At 31.7% G+C, this 22,699-nt stretch overlaps 1 protein-coding gene across 2 annotated transcripts in view; it reads left to right on the plus strand.

Annotated features, from left to right (window-relative positions):
- LOC134685057 (uncharacterized) overlaps positions 1-21,271 on the plus strand; it is a 44,596-nt gene extending 23,325 nt beyond the window's left edge. For both annotated transcript variants that reach the window (XM_063544441.1, XM_063544442.1), the window contains exons 3-9: positions 8,288-8,412; positions 9,337-9,791; positions 10,773-10,826; positions 12,057-12,195; positions 16,117-16,232; positions 19,669-19,741; positions 20,174-21,271. In XM_063544441.1, coding sequence (XP_063400511.1) covers positions 8,288-8,412; positions 9,337-9,791; positions 10,773-10,826; positions 12,057-12,195; positions 16,117-16,232; positions 19,669-19,741; positions 20,174-20,751 — 1,540 coding nt within the window. In that variant the 3' untranslated portion in view covers positions 20,752-21,271. The remainder of the gene's footprint in view (positions 1-8,287; positions 8,413-9,336; positions 9,792-10,772; positions 10,827-12,056; positions 12,196-16,116; positions 16,233-19,668; positions 19,742-20,173) is intronic.
- The last annotated feature ends 1,428 nt before the right edge of the window (positions 21,272-22,699 follow it).

Here is a 22,699-nt window from a genome sequence, read left to right on the forward strand (position 1 = left end):
AAATTGCTAACGCGATTGAAAAAAAAACAAACAAAAGGATTCCAATAATTTCACAATTTGTAGAAGTCATTTCAATGAAGATACAATCTTCTCAATTTAAGTGTTTTTGATTATTGTCTTTGAAACTATAAATAAAGATGGTAAGACACAATAAACAGAAAAAAATGATAATCAAACGAAGATCCACATATAAGTCACATGGCCACGATTGTCATTGCTGTTATACGACTGTTTTAATCAATTATTGACATTTCTAAAACAAACTGACTCAGAGGCAATTTATATAACTTGACACAAATGGTCATTTTAGTTTCTTAAATGCATTTCGGCCATTCAACCAGAGACATACGTCTGTGATCCAACTAATTTGATCAGCATAACTATTTCAAAATTTATAACAGTTTGAAATACAATTCAAATGATTGCTTTATAGCTTCAAAAGTGTAGAAGATTTGTGAATTCTGACAGACAAAAAATAATGATCGGAAGATCAAGATATACTGTAAAATCATTCGAAATTGTCAAGTGTCTCTTTATAGTTGTTGCCATTTAATGATTGTTTGTATGAAATTTACTCATTATTATTATCTTAGAACCACTAATGGATAAAGATAAACTGCTCAATTTCAAAACAGATAAATTACAATTTATATCAAAATCATTGCTTTTGTTAACATTTTGTATCTTGATACTTATTCTAAATAAAAGTTGTGATTCTGCCACGGAAGAAAAAGAACCCATTGGACTTGGTTTCATTTGATTGAAGCATTAGAAAAACTGAATATTTAGATAAATGATTTTGTTTCGTGAATTTTATTTTATCGCACATGAAATAAATTTGAATATTTATTATTTCAGGATTTTAAACTGTGTGTATTTTTTTTTAAGTACAAAGGCAACCTCTTTCAATAACTAAAACATATTTCATGTTTCTGTCGATTCATTTCAATCATTGGTTATATTATTAACGCCCATGCATACAGTATTGAGGTCGTAAAGTTAAACAGAAACAATTATACTGTTATCTCCTTCACTTTATGTAATGTTGATTTAAAAACATATAAAATATCAAAACAATATTTTTTTTCAGTGCAATTATTTTGTGGTTACTCAAAGATATGATTTCATAGATCTCATCATAAATTAGATAAGTTAAATGAGTACAGATCTTTGGTCAATAAATGCAACTGAATCTGAATTTAAAAAACGATCTGAAATAAAACATAAATTACAAAAAAAATATAATCACAAACATACTAAACTCCGAGGAATATTCAAAACTGAAAATCCCCAATGTACTAAAAGAATAATGATTTTGATATAACTCCCTAGTAATTGAAACTCGTATTACTGCTAGATTGTAAAGGTTGAAAATAATGCAGGTAGACAAATTAAAGCAAGGATACATTTCACAATAATGTTTATGTTGAATGAAGATCTCCGTTTCCAATCGGTGTACTCAATAGGGTTTTCAGCTTTCAGTATCCTCGTTGATCCCGTCTTTCTGGATATCCCAGAGTTTATCAATATTTCGACTTTTAGTTACATTCTAATTGTTTTCAAGACTTAAGAACAGTTAACAAGGGTAACATGTGAACATTGGTATTAAAAAGTAAAAAGAAAATCGGTATAAATAATCTAGAAAGTCTATTTTCATGAGATTTATTTATTCAGTGATTGATAGTTATTTGGTTATTGGCAACATTGATTGCTTATGTATATTTCTGACAAATCAAGTTTTAAATTAAGCCGGGATAAAGGGTAGAATTTTGACTGCTTCTTTAAAATGAGAACATGTTGGACTAGGGGAAAAGGTATTTCTGTCGGTTCAAACCAATTTATTTCGAACAGATTTATTTTTGATGTAGGAAAATATGCAATAACTGTATCTCCCACTTTTGGATTTTATTGAGATATCTTGGTATTATATCTTGTTCGTATGTCGATTTGTCTAGACGGAGTATCGTTTTCGTCTTTTTATGAGTTCGTGAATCAATCAAACTCAGCGATTAAATACATGTTATCATGCATTGTAGTACATAAAACTTTAAATAAATACGAAAACCCCATGCATCTTACGTATTTCAAATCGCCACTAGTAAACTTAACTACAACTAAACATACATTACATAAAAACAGGAATACAGATCATGCATGCAAAGACCTGGTACGTTGACACGGTAAATAATGCACTAAATAATGTAAGTCGTTCTCCAGATCGTTTGCCTTTCTGTCAATGGTTATCTATTGATTGAATTGGTTTGTAAGAAAAAGAGACAATACATCCGTTCCAGACATTTAAATGTTCATTTTATCTTCCAAACATCATTATTTGTGTTTTTTAAAATATCGTATCGGAGCACACGAAAGAGGGAATATATAACATAATTAACAAAATTAAGTTTTCTAATAAAGTATCATGAAATAAGCACATTTGTACAGAAACATTAAATTACCACTTTATCATTATTTGTTTTAGAAATAAAAACACAGTATCGATGAACATAAATGTCTGAGATGACGTATTCCATGAATTTCTTCAGCGATTAACATTGTTTGAAGATTGCCTTATATATCGAAAAATGGTTCAAATAGCAAGGTTACAATATCATATGTATTGTATTCAAGTAATTGAATGTAAATGGCTACTAAAAAGTGATTTAAATGATACCGCAGTATTCAAAGTTAACAAATCTGCAGAAACAACAACTTAAAAGAGTCTTAGGAGAGTAACGAAATGATATCAAACAACTCTATAGCAGACAAAACAAATGGTTTCTTCTTGTTATAATCTGATTAGATAAGCGGCTATACAGCACTTTCAGCGATTAAATCACACTTACATTGATTAAATCGAACATTTTGATATAATCTACGTCATTCCCGCAGACAAAAGCTTTACGTAATCAGTTGATGACGTCAGTTAATAGGTTATAACTAGTCATATATATGATCCTTGTAACACTCAAAGTAATTTAATGAAAAATTATAAACAATCATTTGTCCAATTTATTTTTAGCAAAACTAAACAATCTGTTTAACGATATTACATATTACTAGTAATGTATTTAAAATCTCATAAACAATTACAATGCAAATCAGACTACGTTAAATACCGACACAATCCACACTTATATAATGGTATCAATATTATACTACTGCTGATGTTCATTGGGAACATTTTAAAAGACTTTAAACTGAAATTAACTTACATGAATCTTATTGATACTCCAATGTAAAGGCAACAGTAGTATACCGCTGTTCAAAACTCGTAAATCCATGGACAAAAAACAAAATCGGGCTATCAAACCAAAACTGAGGGAAACGCTTAAAATATAAGAGAAAAACAACGACACAACATATAAATGTAACCAATAGGAGATAATGCATTTGGCTTCACTGCTATGGATTTTACTTACACTTTATGAATCCGTAGGGGGTCAGCGGCGAACTATATAACTGAAAATAACTTGAGTTTTTGTTCAGAATTGTGACGTAATGCTACCAGTATCTTAAAGTGTATACTTTAAGCAGTGATCTTATCAATTTTAACCAAGGCGTTTAGGCTTTGAAATGAATCATGGGGAAATACTAGCCCATACTGCTCTTTATCCAAACTATATTGATGAATTCTGAACTATTGATTTATTACATCGGTCATTATCTGCAAAAGTACTTGTCCGATATCAAATTTATCATAAGAAATAGTCACAAAAATGACATTTCTTAGTCTGTGTTTGTTTACCATCTTATATTATGTAATTTGCGTTCAATAAATAATTTCTCATAGATCGAAGATAGGCTTTGTGTTGGATTACATAGCATTTACATTTTTATTTAGGGTAAAGATGATAGATCCCCTGCTTGTAATCGTATAGACACTATTATACTATTGCTCACCGTTTTATTCAAGTGACCATGAATCACATTATGGCATTTCAGATTATCATTTGTCATCATGTCATGGATATATATATATTATTAATCTACCTTACTATGTTTGGTTGGTTCATTTTCTTTCTTTTCCGTCTTCATACAGTTTGGTCTTTCTTCGTGCAATATCTGTTTTTACATGTTTAAATTTTGACTAAATGCAAGATCTCTTGTATATTCTACAAAGTTAAAAACAGTGATCAATAATCTGTAGAAACGAATGATAAACTTAGATTCAATGGTCGATATAATGAAGTAAACCAAAGACCAATGAACAAATATTTAAATAATATATATTATGTAAACAATACACAAAAGTCATGTTTGATGTAATAAAACAAATATGAGCCTGGTAATTTTGACGAGTAAATAAACCTCCGATGGTTAAATTTTGTCCCCTAGATTTCACATGTCAAGGAATAATTTTGGCGCTTTTTTCAATTCAATAGTATTATATTTCATTAGATTTTTAAATAGTTCGACACTAAAGTAAGTTTTTTTTCTCCAGGCATACATGACCTTAGTATATAGGCACACGTTTTGGGTTGTTAATATTTATAATTCTTGTCAACTTGGTGCGCTTTCCAACTGTTTCGATGGAGTGCCACTAACGAGTCAAGTACCAAGATGTTGTCTGGCGTATTTAATTTGTAGGCCGGTATTTTTATTATTGAACAGTGTGTTCATGCTACTGCTTAATGCTGTTTTATCACCAAGAACATCACCTAACCAGTAATCAGAATTACTGCACATGTGATTAATTTATGATTAAACCTCCCTGTAATTGTAAAATGTAAAACTCGAATTTCAAAACACTACAGTTTTTCTATGCAGAGGCAAACCACAATTTCTTATTTTTTATATAGATGGTCTAACCCAGATTGTCTTATCATGATTGGTGTTTGAACGCTTTACAACTATATATTTGTCCCACTTTAACAGATTATATTCATGCACCATAGACTACGCCTAAAATCTTTAATGAGTTTTTACCGATACCTGAAGTATGCAAATAAGATCCCATAAGATTTGTCAGATCACTGAACTATTAGTTGACCTTCGTTTCTGTACAACGAGTTATTAACCATATGTTGGTAACAAATACAAATATCAAATATTATCACTCATGATGTTTTTGACCACCAAGTATTTCTTCATTTTGATACTTTACTCTTGTTTACTGTAACACTAATGCCGTCATTATGATGAACATTTCATTGTATGTAACGAACAGAAAAAATAACCAGCAGAATGTAACATCATTGTCAGATATATATCGATGCCACTGCTGGTGGACGTTTCGTCCCCGAGGGTATCATCAGCCAAGTAGTCAACACTTCGGTGTTGACATGAATATCAATAATGTGGTCATTTTTATAAATTTTCTGTTTACAAAACTTTGAATTTTTCGAAAAACTAAGGATTTTCTTGTCCCAGGCATAGATTACCTTAGTCGTATTTGGCACAACTTTTTGGAATTTTGGATCCTCAATGCTCTTCTACTTTGTACTTATATGGCTTTATAAATATTTTGATTTGAGCGTCACTGATGAGTCTTATGTAGACGAAACGCGCGTCTGGCGTACTAAATTATAATCCTGGTACCTTTGATAACTATATGTATCTTGTATGTCCATCCAAATGTTCTTCAAAACTTAAATTGTGACTCACCTATACATTAACTTGTTAGAATTACATTACATTAATGTAGCTCAGAAATGCCATAAGTGTAAAATGAGTTTTCGAAATATAAAACCCAATTTAACTTGCAATTTCCAAAAAATTAGTTTCATGCAGAACGAATATAATATAGAATTAAATTGCAGCAAATGATATATCTTAAAGTAGAAATTTGCACAAAAGGACTGAAGCCGAAGAAGTATAGCAGCTTTACTGTATCGAATAAGGACTTGAACTGGAACAAAAAAAAAAGGGGGGGAGGTACTGACAGATAAAAGTTGAGGACATGATATAAGGACAAATTTGTATTAATATATAAGATTACCTTCAAAGAAAAAAAAACATAATTTACATAAATAAGATATGGGTTTGATATATCAATTTTTTTTTTATCTGATTGCCAAAAACACTCGGAAGTAATTGGTACTGTCTATATTTGTCCCCATAGAATTCGTTCATAGTCAAGCAGACCGAACATCACACAGAGTCTTACAACACTTACAGTTTTAAATGAATTTAGTTTTATGTGGTTTTATTGTATTTGTGCAGAACAAACATGTCAATGTCAGTTACGGAGACTAGTCATTATAGTTATCGCGATAATAAATCGTCAAAATATTGACATGCACTTAAAATCGTCATGGTATATATTAAGAAAATGGCTAATACAAGATATGTGGGCGTTCCAAGTTTTTAAGAGAATGAGCTGCGTCGGACAGAAATCGACCATATGCGAATGAATATCAAAACGTCTGCTAACCCTTTTTTCGATTTAAAAAATCTTTATGTAACTTTTAACTTTTTGATAATTGGTTGATATAAGAACCCTACAAAGCAGACTATGCTGTATGCACTTTGCTCATTGTTAAAGGCCGTACGGTGACCTATAGTTGTTACTTTCTGTGCCATTTTGGTCTCTTGTGGATAGTTGTCTCATTGGCATTCATACCACATCTTCTTTTTTTTAATACACACCTCATCTTAAATCTCGTACTGAATGTTAAAAAAATCAATCAAAGTCTTATACATCTAATTGTATACGCGCTCTTTTATAATGTTAATTTATTTTCGACACAGCTACATTGTATTCAGTGTTTTAGGACAAATTTAACTCTCCAACCGTCCTATTTCATTTGATTTTGAACAATTTCATTGTCATTTAGTATTTTACTGGTAAGGATTTAGTTGTTTGACTATGGAAAACGTAGAATAATTAGACTCTAAACGATTTAGTATTTAGTAATGGTTATAATGTCCACCAGTTTCTCCTTTTATTTCGGTTATACATTTTTTCATAGAAAATAGAACAATCGTTCAATCTACGTAAGCGATCTTGGATAACAGGAATGTCATAATTGGAAACTGTTTTCTAAACGTAAAATTAATGTTATGGTTTCAGATGAATATTATATATGTCAAAACATGAATTTTATTTTTATAAGGCCAAACTTGTACGAAAAGATTACAATGCACTTAACGTAAATGTAAACATAACGTTTTTCAAGTTGCAATGATATGATGATCCCTAAATTTGGATTCCTTATTAAAAATGCACAATGCAGCTCTTTACAACATAAAATCGTGCTGTATCATCGGGTTATTGTTCTGATGTAGATAAATTAAGATTATACACAGATGCAAGCAACAATAATTAAAATTCGTTGTTATGTTTAGAAAGTAAATTGACGAATATTGCACGTGATGATAAGCTTTATCAGTTGTAATGTAATCAATTAAATATGTTGGTGATCACTTTTCATAACGTAAACATACATCACATAATTTCTATTGATACAATCAATTTAATAGTTCTGGATACCACACACAATTTCTATTGATACAATCAATTTAATAGTTCTGGATACTACACATAATTTCTATTGATACAATCAATTTAATAGTTCTGGATACCACACAACAATCTATCATTGCAATGCTGGTATATAAAGAGGAGACATCACGCGAGTAACGGTTGATTTTGAGAGAAAAGTGGCAAGCAATAAAATGTTCAAAAGGAATCGGTCAATCACACAATAGTACAAATAACAGTACAAGGAGTTTTAACATAATCACATAAAACTAAAAGGTCATGTACTTCACTGGTTAGGAATACAAATCAATTTTCCGTTTATAAGGGACAACTGTCTCATTTTTTAGTGTTCTACTCAGGACAGGAAAACACCCTTGATAGCAAATAATTTTTATTGGAGTTTCCCTTTGAAGATGTCTTACATGAAATATAATAAAAAGTAGAACATTTACAATTTCACATTTCAACTTAACATCATTACAAAAATAGTCTAAAATGTAAATATTTTACTGGAATTGCTATTCAAATTAAGTAAAAGTTTCATTGTACATTTGAGTTTTGAACACTTTCGTCTATTTCTTAACCATTTGTTATCCTTCAACAGGATCATAACTAACCCCAGAAGCAGTAAAATGTCTGAACGAGAGTTTAACATTCATTTCTTTTTATTAGACATGTAAGGTATCTGGTATAGTGTTGTATAAATAGAAAGTACAGGCTTATTTCGTCTTGTTATTAAGCCAGGAAAAAAAGAAATTGAAAACGTCTTATTTTGTTTGGTATGCACTCAATGTTTCTGTAAAATAAATAACCTCTCCATTAACAGATGCACTTGGAATATTTGTTTTTCCTTTTCTTCGACAGGTTTCTCCATAAAGGCCGGAAGTTACTCCGCAGCAAAAATGTTTTAATGATGATTGTGATACTCAACGTATTTGACTGCGGACTAGTTCTTGGTGAACTCATACTTGATCTTCATCATGTGAAAGGTTATAAACATTTATTTAAGGGAATGTTCATTGTTTATAAATTTCAACATAGTTTAAGAACATCAGATTCTTTAACGTTTATTTTGTGTTATTATGTTGCTCTGCCTTTCAATCTGAAACATTGCACATTGTATCTTCTAATTAATAATGTGCTTACTCTGTTTATTAGTGTAATAAATTGATGTTTGGATATGTTTGGCAGCCGATACATGATAGGAACGATCAAAATAAAGCCAATAAAGATAACATTGTGTACTTATCACACATTATAATTTACTATTATTGTACAAACGCGAATCATGTAATAATGGTAACAACAAAAGCCTTCTACACAAAATTTCATCATCATTGTTTACTCTTGATTTCGTTCAATCGAAATTCATTGAGATACAATTTTGCTTGACATATATTCAAAAGATTTTTTTAGATGACGTCAGTAATTACGTAGATATTTTTCTGTATTAAAAATGAAGACAAATCAATCAAAAAAGTAATTTACCCAGTGTTCTTTTTTAATTTTCACAATGAAGAATTACTTATGTGATAAAAGTTAGACATGAAGGCGAAAATCAAGGGAACTAAAAAAACAATAGAATAGTTATCAAAGGTACCAGGATTATAATGTAATACGCCAGACGCGCGTGTCGTCTACATAAGACTCATTAGTGACCCTCATATCAAAATAGCAAAACAAGTAAACAGTTTTGAACAGTATTGAGGATCCAATATTCCAAATCAATTACAGTGCTTTTCGTACTAAATATCATCTTTCGTGGTATATAGAAAAAAGTAAAATAACATAAATACTTAACTCCAAGGACAATTCTGAAATTTCCTTAGAAGTGAGTGATGGAAGGGTATTATATTCCGTCATAAACAATAAATTTTATTTTTGTTTTAGTTTTTAACATAATTTTATTTCAGATATACTGACAAATGTTGAACAATCTTCCGCAACATTCCTTGAAAACCTACAAAATAAATATCCAAATGAAATAGAATATACTGATCTTTCTTATCTTGGAGAAATATACTCCAAATTATCTAAGGCGGATATTGAATGGAAAAATGACACATCAAGTGACCCTGTTCCGAAAACTGTCAAGCAAGATTACATAGGATACAAAGTCAGGAGATTTGTTTTCGAAGATATCAAAATTACCAACGAAGTTGGAACCAAAAATGAAAGGTTACACAAAGGACATAGAGGTCACTTTTACTCCGGACAACATAGGCCAAAGAGGTCGTCTGGAAGTGATAACATTAATTCATCAAAGGACAAAGACCACAAACATAGTACTCCGGAGAGCACAGAAGAACAAATTGCTCGTGGTTTCCATGCTACTAGTATTGGTATTGTGCTTATCTTATTAACAGAGGTGAGATAAGTTCGAAATTAATCAAATAGACAGTAATAAACTTGATGAGATATAATAAACGGACATTTTATTGCAATTTTGAAGACATCATGATCAATTTTGTTTTGTATACGAGCATCACTGAAGAGACCTTAATTTTTGAAATGCGCATCTGTTGCAAACAAAAATGATAACATAACATAATAAACAAGACTACTAATGTTACAATCCATTTAATCTTTTCTTTTATCATAATTGTAAATACTCTCCATCTGTAGACATTATGGTTGAGCTTCAATGCATTTTTTCCCTTAAAGAAACCCTGATAAAATGTATTGCAGAACGTATAAGCGCTTCAGGATAAAAAACATACAAAAGAAGAAAATATAGGTAGGACCCGGTATTTTTAAAAGTTCAATGTATCATAATCGGGTTTATTGAACTTTTGAATTATTTTAATAGCCCCCATATTTGATTGACATTTGCTTTTAGTCTTGTTTAATTTAAAATTGTATGCTACTGCTATATAAATGAGAGGTTTAGCTAGCTATAAAACCAGATTTTCTACGTAAGAAAATGCCGGAACCTAGTCAGGAATATGACAATATTTTGTCATCCATTAGTTTTATGTGTTTGAGCTTTTTATTTTGCCATTTGATTAGAGCTATATTGAATTTTCCATGGCGTTCAGTATTTTTATGGTTTTACTTTAAAATATTTTTATGTCTATCACTTTATGTGCTTTAAATTAAAAACAATCTTTTTACGCAGTTACTGTTTTAAATGTGTAAGCAATAGTATAAATTTTCAAGATTGTTATGACTTAAAAAAAAGATTGCTTTGATTTGTTTGATAGGAAGAAAATTATTTGCAAAACTTCAGCACATATTTGCACGCAATATTTGAATAAGTTGCATATACGATTATGTTCTCTATTGCTTTTTTAAATTGATCAAATAAGTATGTGACAGATTAGAGAAATATTGAATGTTTTTTTTTCAGACAATATTCAAGGTTATATGTTTTGGAAAACACTTTTTTGAGAAAAAGTTAGAGGTATGCGTATTCTATATATATATATAATTGTTAAGAAAAAAAATCAGAGAAATTGATAATAGAATAAGATAAACTTGTAAATTTATAAAACAATAAAATTAAAATATTACAAAGAATCTCTATCAAACAAAAAAGGTGTGAAAAATTGAGAAAATTATACTGTCATACATAACTGACACATGACATACTAGCAAAGGAGTGTACATACTATTTACATTTGTAGAATTCGTATTAATTGCATTTAAGTCTAACGAGATATGTTGATATAAGAAAACAAACAATATGAGGGAATACATTTATTGCATTTCATAATAAACCAATAATCTTTAAAAACTGGACAGAGTTCGTATATATCTTAAAGTAACATATCCCGAGGAAAAAAATATATAAACTTATGGAAATAAATTTTTAAGAATTTTTTTCCTCAAATATATAGAAGTAAAATTGACAATACTTCTGATACTACCAACCCATACATTGTAAAAAGATAAACAAAAGGTAACAAAAACGTTTAATAATTTTATGCGTCCAAAGTGCTTTTTCTAGATTCATCAGGAACGCTCAAAGCCAAATATTTGAAAGCCGATGCTGTATACGTACGGAACAGTGGACGTGCTAAGTGACAAAAAAAAAACCCACAAAAAGGCCAAATCTAAGGTCAACTTTGTACGAGGGAGTTGAAACCTTAGTTTATTTATAATATCAAAATTTGGAATTGCAAATTGAATTGTGTGTTTATTTGAATTTGGAAACTGAAGTTTCAGCTCCCTCGGGGAAAGTAGATGGATTTGGCCATTATTTGTGGGCTCTTTTAACCGTAAAGAGCTGTAACATTTTTGGTACTTGTACATCATTGGCTTTCAAATATGGTTCGAAGTTTAGTTTGACGGTCATTTTTGCTGATCTAGTATACTTGTCTTGCTCGCTTAATAGGCGCTAATAAAGTAGATGAATCAAGATAACGAATTTGAACGAATGAAATATATTCATTTTTCAAAATAAGCACCTCTCACAGTATAGCATCTAAAATCACCATAAAAGAGGAGTAAAAGATACCAAATGAACGGTCAAATGAATGAGTGGAGGAATAAGTCGAGAATTTAGAAAACAAGCATGATTTAGTTGATTCTGGGAAAAATGTATTGGATGACACATAAATCACAATTCGTATTGAACTAACCAGGGTTATTGATACAATGTGATAATAAAATTTTTCCATTTCTGTTGTAGGTTTTCGATGCCTGTATTGTTGCATTGTCCTTTGTGGTTGATCTCGTTTTCCTTAAAGGCCTGTCCGTGTATACTATTCAGGAATTTGTTTTCATATTAGCCTTCATGTTGCCATGGGGAGTCATTCGAGTAGTTAACAGTAAGTTAATTGTGTATGCTATATTTCCAATAAATCTGATAAATCTAATTATATAAGATTGATACGGTAATATAAGTTGCGAGTGTCAAGTCAAATTGTTGCTGATTGTTTTTCAGAATAAATAAACAGTATCTAGTAAGATATACGTGAACTCGTGTTGAACTGTCGGCGCTTGTTACAAATGGATGACATATGACAGATATGATTTTCAGTTGCATTAAATCAAACATTATTTCATAACTCTATTCTATGTCCTTGGTGCATGCATTACAGGAAGTAAAGTACATCCATAGGTGCATACTGTATTTTAAAAGCAAGCGAAGAATTAAATATGGTAAAGTAGAGTTAAGGAATTTATTATAACATGTCGTCATTTTTTGTAAGTGTTACAATAAAGATTACCGCTCCATTGTTTTGAAGAACAACACTTAAAAATAACACTTTCGATTTTAATATTGTACCTCATGTTTTGTAAAGATTGATCATATCTATGAAAGGTTTAAGAATATTGGTCCAAACTAGGTTTTTAAATTTAATTAAACACACACAATGACGGACACGTTAACGCAAATCATTAAACGATAATGATCCGACAAATCTATTATACTAAAATAACGAGGTCCAATTAGTCCGCCGTCATCACGTAAAAACGATGAATCAAAGAATTCAACTTTATATATAACTAATATAGTACAATGCTGTTGATTAAAAATTACACCACTCCAGACCCTTTTGTTTTCCACATAATTAATATTGCCAATAATCAAGATGTTCCGGGTCGAATCCGTTACCGATACAAATAGTATATTCACCTGTTACCTATTACCTTATCTGTACGTTCCGCATCTGACAGGCGCACCACCAAACGTTGTATTTAAGATTTTGCTATATACACGGGTCGTAATCACAGGGTTGACACTACTAAATTCAATCATTGTCACATTGTTTCCGATTGTAGTAATTTAATCAATATGAATTTCTAAGATGACAATACAAATAATAAAAATCTGGACTTAAAATAAGGTGTATAGGTAAAGCATGTACTGTTTTCAATTTGGTAGCCGGAATGACGTAAAACAGCGAAGAATTCAACGTTATTTATAACTCATAAAGGACAATGCTGTTGATTAAAAATACTCCTTTCCAGGCCCTTTTGTTTTCCAAATAAAATTAATAATTCCAATAATTGATAAGTTCCAGATCGACAGAAAGATGTTGAAAGTAGAGAAAACTGTGCATCTTATAATCGGCATGACTTTATCAGATGACAATACCAATACTAAAATAAGGTTAACGCATAGTTATATTCTTTAATTCAGTCACAGACCCGCGATATCACAGGTGTGTTGTAGTATCATATTAAAGATACATATGTTACTTAACGTTATAATACGCCTTGTGTCACCTTCTTCAAAGATAGACAACTTCTGTTTAATCATGGAATGGAAACTTCATTGTTATAATGAATAACGAAATGAGGAAACATCCTTGAATTAAAAAATCGTTATGACAAAAACGTGTCCTTTATATTCAAATTGATATTTGAGTTTAATTTGAGTTTATTTGTTTTATCCCCCATAAACCCGACATTAGTTTGTGCTATTTAAAAGAATTCAAATTGAACAGTAAGTATATTGCTTCATACTTATTCTCAGAAGGCAACCAGATGAATAAAATATTTAACTAGATGTCTATCTTAGTCCTTATCAACGTCAAGAAAATGATCTAATCATTTAACAAAATATATCAATATGACATTTATATGCTGTAATAAAAATGATAAATAACTTGTGAATTCCCAAGTTACCATTGTAGCTGTGACCAACGTATCAAATTTCCATAATAATTTTGAATCATAATTGATTCATGGATATCATAGAGAAGTTGAATGAGTCTCTATAGTCTCCACCATTTACTACACCATTCATATATTTGTATTCGATTTAATTCAAAAAGCATGTGTGATATGTTAATCATGCAATAAACAAAAGGATATGACAAATAAATTACTTTTCTATTATTCTGTGAGATTCACGATTGTTATCACAGACAAATAAATATCAAAATGCTGCGTAGACAAGATGTGAAAATAGTAAAACTTGTCGTATTCCATATCTCTTACAACTGTCCTTAAAATCAATTCAATTTCATTTCACAAATTATTTTTATCAAAAGATAATTTTGGTGTTAAACAATATAGTCCTTGAGGCAGGAAATGTTTAAACATGAACCAAATCCAAATCTTTCCAAAAATAATAATTCTAGGTTTTTATTTTCATTATTTGAAAATCAAAATGTCTAATTATAGGATGAAAATAGTAAATCTATTTTGTAAAGCTGACTATAGATACCAGGATTTCATAATATAATTGTGTATGCCATACGCGCGTTTCGTCTACACAAACATCATCAATGACGAATCGATTCAAAATAGTTGATATGCCAAATCTAATTCAAAATAAGCTTTTCCTATAAATATAATGGATCTAAAAGCGGAATTAAATAGAGGCAGAAGTTTATAGTCTTTCATTATGCCAAGGGCCCTTTTTGTATGCTTTCAAACTTGTTCCTCTATCTCATACATTCCAGTGAAATTAAGATTAAAGCAAAAAGTAAAGCTAGTATGTTTTGCTGGAAATGCATTATGGGTTTGACGCATTGTTGAAGCCGAACAGTTACCTATAATTGTTAATAACTGCATCATTTTGGTCTCTTGTGGAGATTTGTCCCGTTGGCAAACACCTTCTTATTTGAGAATGTCTCGATCTTTTTCTTGACATTTATACAAATTGATGACGTCAAACTACACGTATAACAAACATGATTTAAGTTTTTTTGTAGTAATTTTCGCCTATTTCACCAGCGACACACCCTTTACACTATTGTAAGACATTAACACATTTTGCATTTGATTTTTGACGGAATAACAAAAGGGCATTTCAAGTGATACACACATCTAGCATTGAGAAATAAGTAGAAATGTAGTATTTGCTACACATAATTATGTACATGCGCTAAGGATAAACCTTTTTGATCCATCATTAAAGAGATAAATGGACCTCAAATGTACGTGTACCTGTTCAATATCAAGAACAATGTCAGTTGTTTTTAGTCGTCTATGAATTCGAATGTGTTTGTCTTTCAAGGTTTTGGTATAAATTTTATTGGATGTTTTAACCTTATTTCTTTGGACAATTAAGTCGTTTTTACATCTGATAAAATGTCGATTGTTGAAGACTACACTTCTGTATGTTTAAGTGTGGATGGGAGAGAACGTTTGCTTACAGCATCTACTGTAATGCCAGTAATATCTTTTAAAATTTTAATAGATCTCATGGATGAAATATGAATGAGTCTGTAAAAACCATATAAGTCCATACTTGATTTTGAAATATAAATTTTAAGAATTTAAGATTTTTTTTTATCATTATTAAAGGCAAATATTAGGTTGTAAAAATGAAAGGGCCATTGTTATCGCTTGTATAATTTTAGAAAAAAATCAATATAAATATACTTTCGAGAGACTTACTCTTTCTAAACTAAAAATAAATGGGAATCCGGGGAAAACAAAGCTTACTAGGACGATAACTTTGCATCACAGCACTATATTCTTGATTTTTAACTACCATGACAGATGAAAGTTGAAGGAATCTGATATTTCAATTAATAAATAGTGTTGCACATTATAGTTACTTAATACATGATACGTTTTGTATGAGATAAATAAGATAAATTGTAGCAGATTATAAAACTACAGTAAAACGATCAGAAATTAAGGGAAAAAAAGCACTATCCTGTTTGTGTAATGATGTCACAATGATCTCATTTCTGAATTATTACTAGGCATTGTTCATGTTATTGTTATTTTATGTTTACAAATAATACGAGTGTAATAACCTAGCAATTTTTGTTTTTCTATAGGTCTTGTTGTTGCTGTTCGGGATCATGAATGTTTTCGACTTAAATTGTTGTTCACTCAAAAGAAACGAGTTGACGGTGAAAACAACGGACTAAGACAGGAAAAGGCCAGATTAGTTGTAAGTATATATGCATAAATTGGTATGAAAAAACACTTGTTATTGTCAGCATTGGTCTTTAAAGATAATTTTATGTTTTATTTTCATAAAATTGTGTTTGCGATTTTGTTATCCTGTTCATTCTCGGTTCTATCAAAGAAATAAGTAATATTGTATTCGGACATCTCCATCTCTTATTAGTAATTTCTGAAGCACTGTTTATTAATTTGCATAAATATCATTGGTACTCAACTCACATTAAATGACTTTTCTAACTTTTTAGCTCACCTGGCCCGAAGGGCCAAGTGAGCTTTTCTCACCACTTGGCGTCCGTCGTCCGTCGTCGTCGTCGTCCGTCGTCGTCGTCGTTAACAATTTACATTTTGAACTTCTTCTAGAGAACCACTGAATGGAATGGAACCAAACATGGCATGAATGTTCCTTATGAGGTGCTGACCAAGTGTTGTTACTTTGTAGCCGATCCATCATCCAAGATGGCCGCCAGCGGGGGACTTAGTTTAACATAGGACACTATGGGAAATGCATACAAATGACTTCTTTTAGAGAACCATTGAATGGAATGAAACCAAACATGGCATGAATGTTCCTTATGAGGTGCTGACCAAGTGTTGTTACTTTGTTGCCGATCCATCATCCAAGATGGCCGCCAGCCGGGGACTTAGTTTAACATAGGACCCTATGGGAAATGCATACAAATGACTTCTTTTAGAGAACCACTGAATGGAATAAAACCAAACATAGCATGAATTATCCTAATGGGGTGCTGACCAAGTGTTGTTACTTTGTAGCCGATCCATCATCCAAGATGGCCGCCAGCGGGGGACTTAGTTTAACATAGGACCCTATGGGAAATGCATACAAATGACTTCTTCTAGAGAACCACTAAATGGAATGAAACCAAACATAGCATGAATATTCATTCCTTATGGAGTGCTGACCAAGTGTTGTTACTTTGTAGCCGATCCATTATCCAAGATGGCCACCAGCGGGGACTTAGTTTAACATAGCACCCTATTGGAAATGCATACAAATGACTTCTTTTAGTGAACCACTGAATGGAATGAAACCAAACATGGCATGAATGTTCCTTATGTGGTGCTGACCAAGTGTTGTTACTTTGTAGCCGATCCATCATCAAAGATGGCCGCCAGCAGGGGACTTAGTTTAACACAGGACCCTATGGGAAATGCATACAAATGACTTCTTTTAGAGAACCACTGAATGGAATAAAACCAAACATAGCATGAATGTTCCTTATGGGGTGCTGACCAAGTGTTGTTACTTTGTAGCCGATCCATCATCCAAGATGGCCGCCAGCGGGGGACTTAGTTTAACATAGGACCCTATGGGAAATGCATACAAATGACTTCTTTTAGAGAACCACTGAATGGAATGAAACCAAACATGGCATGAATGTTCCTTATGAGGTGCTGACCAAGTGTTGTTACTTTGTTGCTGATCCATCATCCAAGATAGCCGCCAGCCGGGGACTTAGTTTAACATAGGACCCTATGGGAAATGCATACAAATGACTTCTTTTAGAGAACCACTGAATGGAATAAAACCAAACATAGCATGAATGTTCCTTATGGGATGCTGACCAAGTGTTGTTACTTTTTAGCCGATCCATCATCCAAGATGGCCGCCAGCGGGGGACTTAGTTTAACATAGGACCCTATGGGAAATGCATACAAATGACTTCTTCTAGAGAACCACTAAATGGAATGAAACCAAACATAGCATGAATGTTCCTTATGGAGTGCTGACCAAGTGTTGTTACTTTGTAGCTGATCCATTATCCAAGAAGGCAGCCAGCGGGGGACTTAGTTTAACATAGGACCCTATTGGAAATGCATACAAATCACTTCTTCTAGTGAACCACTGAATGGAATGAAACCAAACATGGCATGAATGTTCCTTATGTGGTGCTGACCAAGTGTTGTTACTTTGTAGCTGATCCATCATCCAAGATGGCCGCCAGCGTGGGACTTAGTTTAACATAGGACCCTATGGGAAATGCATACAAATGACTTCTTTTAGAGAACCACTGAATGGAATGAAATCAAACATGGCATGAATGTTCCTAATGTGGTGCTGACCAAGTGTTGTTACTTTGTAGCCGATCCATTATCCAAGATTGCCGCCAGCGGGGGACTTAGTTTAACATAGGACCCTATAAGGAAATGCATACAAATGACTTCTTTTAGAGAACCACTGAATGGAATAAAACCAAACATTGCATGAATGTTCCTTATGAGGTGCTGACCAAGTGTTGTTACTTTGTAGCTGATCCATCATCCAAGATGGCCGCCAGCAGGGAACTTAGTTTAACATAGGACCCTATGGGAAATGCATACAAATGACTTCTTTTAGAGAACCACTGAATGGAATAAAACCAAACATGGCATGAATGTTCCTTATGAGGTGCTGACCAAGTGTTGTTACTTTGTAGCCGATCCGTCATCCAAGATGGCCGCCAGTGGGGGACTTTTGAATGAAATTAAACATGTTCCTTTTCTTATAAATGAGGTTGTGTTGTCACTTTTAGCCAAATTTTATATTTTTTTATATGATTTCAAAAACCCAAGTAGAATCAGGTGAGCGATACAGGCTCTTGAGAGCCTCTAGTTATTTTATTCCAAACAAAACTACAGTGATAATATTTTGCTATATACGATATTAGTATATTGGAAATGAGTAAAAACATACTATGATTTTCTTAACGCATTTCGAAAGGTAAATAAAATGTTATAAACTAATCAGATACAAAAACTGCCATCTTTGCCACACACATTGATATTTGTATTTCAATTGAAACACGAAATATACAACGTTTACTAAGCAATAACATTTCATGCCAATGACCCAATCAATCATTTGGTTTTTTGTTTGTAATAGAATAATACTACAATATCAACATGAAATTTTGCTTTATACAATCTCTTATCTGTAAGTTTACATATAACTGGAATTCGGCAAAAACATATGGTGAATATTAAACAATAGTTACATGTAAATAAATAAGAACAAAGTCACTGCTCGTTTTATAGTTACATTTAATGTACACATTATTGAATACATTATCATTAATAACAAGATGTTGTAGATGAGCTGGCGTAAGATAAGTCATATTTCATGGGTGAAAACAAAGTAAACGACACTTGTATTAAGTTTTTTGTTAAGTGTTCATAATAGAAAACGAAATATAAAGTAACTTGTATCGACTACGCATTCATTTACAATTTATACAATATAATTTGAAATTATTACTGTTACGGAAACCCTGACAGTCTGCATAGCCCTTCCTTTCTGCTTAATTGAATGTAAATAGCATAACTAAGTAATTTCATGTCCAATATTCATAATTCTACAATAGTTACGAAAATATGATGTTATTTACTAGTAAAATTGTATTGTACCACTTTATCATTTTCAGGAACAAATAGAGTTGCTGAAAAAACTATGTCTCGTTGAAGGTATTGATGAATGGAAAATCCAACAAAATCTAGGTAAGAGTTATGCATGTTTAGAGTGCATTATTTTGCTTACAGGAAAAACGATAAGAAGTCTGCAGTGTATAGAAAAAACGTATTCCAATTAAAGGGGAAAGTTTTTACAGTGAGCAAGAAATTAGCTTAAACACAGAAACGTAATGACACCATTGGACTGGTTCTAATCTTCTGTTATAAACTATACAAAAAACCTTTCAAACTTGAAATAATTCTAGAAAAATGTGCTTACTCTTTATCATAATTGTATGTTGTCATTGTGTTCTACAAGTTAAGTATTGAACTTATATTTACAACTTGAAATCTACAATCAAATAATGGAACAAATGTGTCAGTATGAATAACAACTTACAGTTCGGGTAGGACTTTTATCTGCATATCTTGAATAAACAAAGAGTTTCATTACAAAATAAGTTTTTTTTTCTTTTTTAGTTCCAACATCAACTAATAAGGCAAGAGGATTAAAAGGCTCATTTGCCAGTCTAGCATTTGGATCACTTGTCGGCACAAAAGAAAATGGAAGAAGTTTTTGGAATATGTTACACGCACCAAAGATGCGAAGAGGAAAATCAGAAGAATGGACTGGTAAACTAGGCGTTTCAAAAGAAGATACTATTTCACTTAAAGACTGTCATAAAAATTCTATAAGTGGAAGTACACAAAATCTAAAGAAAAACAAAGTTACAACTCAACAATTATCACATCAATTTACTGTAGAAAGTGACCCAGGAACAGCGGAAAAGAAATCACGATTTAAAGCAATTAAACGATTTCTTAAACGGCAAGAGACTGTGTCATCGTACTCATCTAACGATACTATCGATAAATTATCGTCAAATCATACACCTACCTGTAGTATCGACGATGATAGTGTGGGCGTTTCCATTCCTAGTGGTATTAATATCGGATTTGAATTACAGCGTTCTGACGATGAACTCAACGAAACAACAGAATTTATTGATCAAACAAACTACCAATCTCAAAAAACAAATGATAACGAAGACGTATAAAAGACAAAAATAAGTTATTTGGTTATAGATCAGGAACATGAAATGCTTCCAGCATATTCATAGCTATATACATTGATCTCAAAGAGTGATTTTTAGAATCTTGCAAACTGCTGATGTTCAGTTAGATAGATGTTAATCAACTTATTGTATGCAATCTTGTTTCATTTTCCAGGTAAATCTCTGAATATTTCAATTATAATCGCAACGCAAATTGTGATTGCTTGTTTGGTTTCATTGTTTAAATAATGATCTCTTGTCAATCAAAATGTTATGATCTATTGTCTATAGACATTGAATATGACACATATGCAGCAAGGTGAATGTGTGATTTTGAGAGATCTGAATTTGTTTATGAAATTCGTTTATTAGAATAAGAACTATATTTACTTATTAAAGAAATTTTAAAAAATGAAAACAATAATGACGTTGTAAGTTGTGATCATGAACAAACCACGTGTTCATTATTGACAAAAGTATTTATAAATGTAATATTGTATCAGTAAGATGTTCAAAGCAAATATTTTATATAAAACGTTGCAATGGAATCTTTTGTTATTTAATACTACATTGGACAAATTCTATTTCCATTGGTTTTGCTAGAATCTAAAAAAATGGAAAGCGAAAATTTTAGAAAGTGAAAGATAAAAAGTTCTAAATACCTTCGGTTGTTGTCTGATCTATGGTCGAGTTGTTGTCTCTGTGATACATTCCCCATTTCAATTCTCAATTTTATTAAAAGCTAACGAAAAAAAAGTGAAAGACGTCTTCAGTCAAATGTGGCTAACTTCAACCTTGCCAGACCGTCATTGGTAAAAAGGGTATTTTAACACCCTCAGTATTAGTGGCTGGGATAATAGTGGTTGAAAGATCGACAAAGAACAAATTCAAATTGGCTAAATGTTACTTGAGTGACATGCATTTCAGAGAAATATTTACAGAAACATCTTTGATATAAATATGTACTGCTTTAAATTTTTTTAGAACTCATGAGTCTATATTAAGTCGATACGGTTTACTTATTTTTTGGCATTGCACAAATTCATAGGTCTTAGACTGTAAAGGATGTCTTTACATTTATCGGTTCAATGCGTTATACGTGATACTCAAGTCTTGGAAAACATCATTTATTTTTATTTCCAAAGACATAGATAACCGTAGTCGTATTTGGAACAACTTCTTGGATCTTTGCATCATCAATGCTCTTCGATGTTGTGCTTGTTCGGCTTTCTTACTATTTTGATCTGAGCGTCATTGATGAGTTTTATGTCGACGGAATCGAGTCTGGTGTATTAGATTATAAGCCCGGTACCTTTGATAACTAAAAGCATGTCGAAATGTACTATTGTATTGTTTATTTGTGTATATCTCTTTCATAAATGTTCTTGAATTTATCTGTACTGTAGTTCTGTCATGTATTGTTGTCATTTGGTGTTGAATGTAACATTGTAATAAAAGCGCGAGGTTTGGTAATAAAATCAACGGTACCAATTTTGTTGCACCAGATGCGCATTTCGACAATACATGTCTCTTCAGTGATGCTCGTGGCCAAAATATTTGAAATCCAAAGTATATATAAAAGATGAAGAGCTATAATCCAAAAGGTCCAAAAAGTATAGCCAAATTCGTGAAAGGAATCAGAGCTTTGCATGAGGGAGATACATTCCTTAATTTATAATAAATTTCTAATATTTTGTAACAGCAAATTTTAATAACACAAAAAATCCGTATTTTCATGCCAGTACCGAAGTACTGGCTACTGGGCTGGTGATACCCTCGGGGACTAATAGTCCACCAGCAGAGGCATCGACCCAGTGGTAGTAATAAAATCAACGGTACCAATTTTGTTGCACCAGATGCGCATTTCGACAATACATGTCTCTTCAGTGATGCTCGTGGCCAAAATATTTGAAATCCAAAGTATATATAAAAGATGAAGAGCTATAATCCA

Source organism: Mytilus trossulus, chromosome 9 (assembly GCF_036588685.1).
Source record: "Mytilus trossulus isolate FHL-02 chromosome 9, PNRI_Mtr1.1.1.hap1, whole genome shotgun sequence".
Classification (NCBI taxonomy): domain Eukaryota; kingdom Metazoa; phylum Mollusca; class Bivalvia; order Mytilida; family Mytilidae; genus Mytilus; species Mytilus trossulus.